The 1873-nt window shown below is 38.8% G+C and overlaps 1 protein-coding gene across 1 annotated transcript in view; it reads right to left on the bottom strand.

Annotated features, from left to right (window-relative positions):
* The window catches only part of LOC109234533 (protein YIPF6 homolog), an 8193-nt gene extending 6810 nt beyond the window's left edge, over positions 1-1383 (bottom strand). The window contains exon 1 of the mRNA XM_019400554.1: positions 730-1383. Coding sequence (XP_019256099.1) covers positions 730-1221 — 492 coding nt within the window. The 5' untranslated portion in view covers positions 1222-1383. The remainder of the gene's footprint in view (positions 1-729) is intronic.

Consider the following 1873-nt stretch of genomic DNA (forward strand, 5'->3'; position numbering starts at 1 on the left):
TCCCCCGTTAATACTTTGGGTCAAATGTACCCTTCCCGCTACCAAAATGGGCTATATTTGCCCTTACTTTCAAATGGCGGAAGCTTAGCACCTCATGATGCCTCATGTCCCACAATTCAGTCATAACTTTTTTTAATAAAGGGAAAATTTGCACCTTTCGCATAGTTCAGGGGGACTTTTGGTCCTTCTCCCAATTAAAAATAATATCTAATCAAACATCATATTCTTAATAATCAAGCACTCGAAAGGAGGTAGTGTTGTTAACCTAACTTTTCCATCTCTTATAGAAATTTAATGATATCTTGTAATACACCCAGACTTCTAATGACAAGTAGACATTGTGGAAGAAAAATATCCATATAGGCGATACCAACTAATCGGGATTGGCATAGTCATATTTGGGGCATATGTAGTCATATTTGGGGCATAGTCATGTTTGTAAGCTTACATTAGTTGCAATGTTATACTAATAGACATTTTGCATCTGCTTCCAGAGTTAGAGAAGCAAAATAATAGAAACGAGTCAAAATGGAACCAAAGAATTACATAACCGACCCAACTAGCTTGCGATTGAGAATGTAGTTGTTGATCAAAATTTATTGATTCTATTTACGACATTCACACAATTCAATACTCTCTAGCACAGCACATGTGTAAGTCGGAGTTTACAAGGAATTTAACCCTAAACCATATTTATATATAAGAGAATTGAGAATGCAGTTCAGTTACCTTTTTAACAGAAGCAGACCAGGACAAAGTGAGACCAAGGAAGACAATGAAGAAGAAAGGACCCCAGAGATCCCAATCTCGAAGCGCTTTCCCCGGATCTTCTCTATAGGGATTAGGGAAAACCACCAACTTCAAATTGCTAACAATTCTGGACAGATCTCTTTTGACGGTGTCCCAAACGGGCTCGGTAAGCGTATTGGGCGGAGATCCGAATCCCGTAGCGGTTATATTCGACTGTCCAGCTGATGAAGGAAGCGGAGGCGGAGCGGGAACGGAAGGGACATGTGTCGGCTTCTGATTGGCGGTAGGGGGAGGTGGAGGGCGGAGATTGGAAGGCATGAAAGGAGAAGAAGAAACAGGGATGGCAGCACGAGGAGGAGAAGGAGGGCGAGCTGGAAGGACAGTAGAAGGATGGGAATAGATGAGGTTTTCGATTTCATCAATGTCCGATTGGGATGTGGAGTTAAGAGGTATTGTGTCTCCTTGTGACATTTTTTGTCAGATTTGCAGATTCTGAGAGGAGAAATGCAACAGATTCAGGCACTGGAGTGGGGAACGGGGGAAAAAGGTGATCGGAGACGGGGAAGGCGGGGTTGCGTGTTGGAGTCTGGCTGAGTTGTAAATGCAGGGAAATGTGAATGTTGTATTGTATACGTGTTGTACCCCTCCCCCCCCCCTCTTTTTTTTTAATATTTACAAAATGAAGGAAATAAGGTATGAAAAACGATATCATTGGACCTATGACCAAAATAGAAACTAAATGTACAAATTATAGAAACTAGATACAAATTAAACTAAGTAATGTAGGTAAAACTAGACCTAGATAAAAGCATAAAAATAATAGATTATACATATAGAGCCACTAATTGTTGATCCAATAATTTTGAATTGGGTTAAGAGAAAATGGCTTTGGTATTTTTAATTTACTCAAGCAAGATGGAGTAGTCAACAACCAATTTCCTTCATCATCTAAGGCCTTGTTTGCTTTAGGACTTTAAATTTAACTAAAGTTTTATTTTATATAATTTTTTAATCCTTGTTTGACCAATTTTTATACGAACTTTCAAAGTGCTTTTGGAGTTTAATACGTGGCAGTTAATATCCTAACATTAAATGAAACAACAACAACATTTAAATAACATCT

The sequence above is a fragment of the Nicotiana attenuata genome, chromosome 11 (genome assembly GCF_001879085.1).
Source record: "Nicotiana attenuata strain UT chromosome 11, NIATTr2, whole genome shotgun sequence".
NCBI lineage: Eukaryota > Viridiplantae > Streptophyta > Magnoliopsida > Solanales > Solanaceae > Nicotiana > Nicotiana attenuata.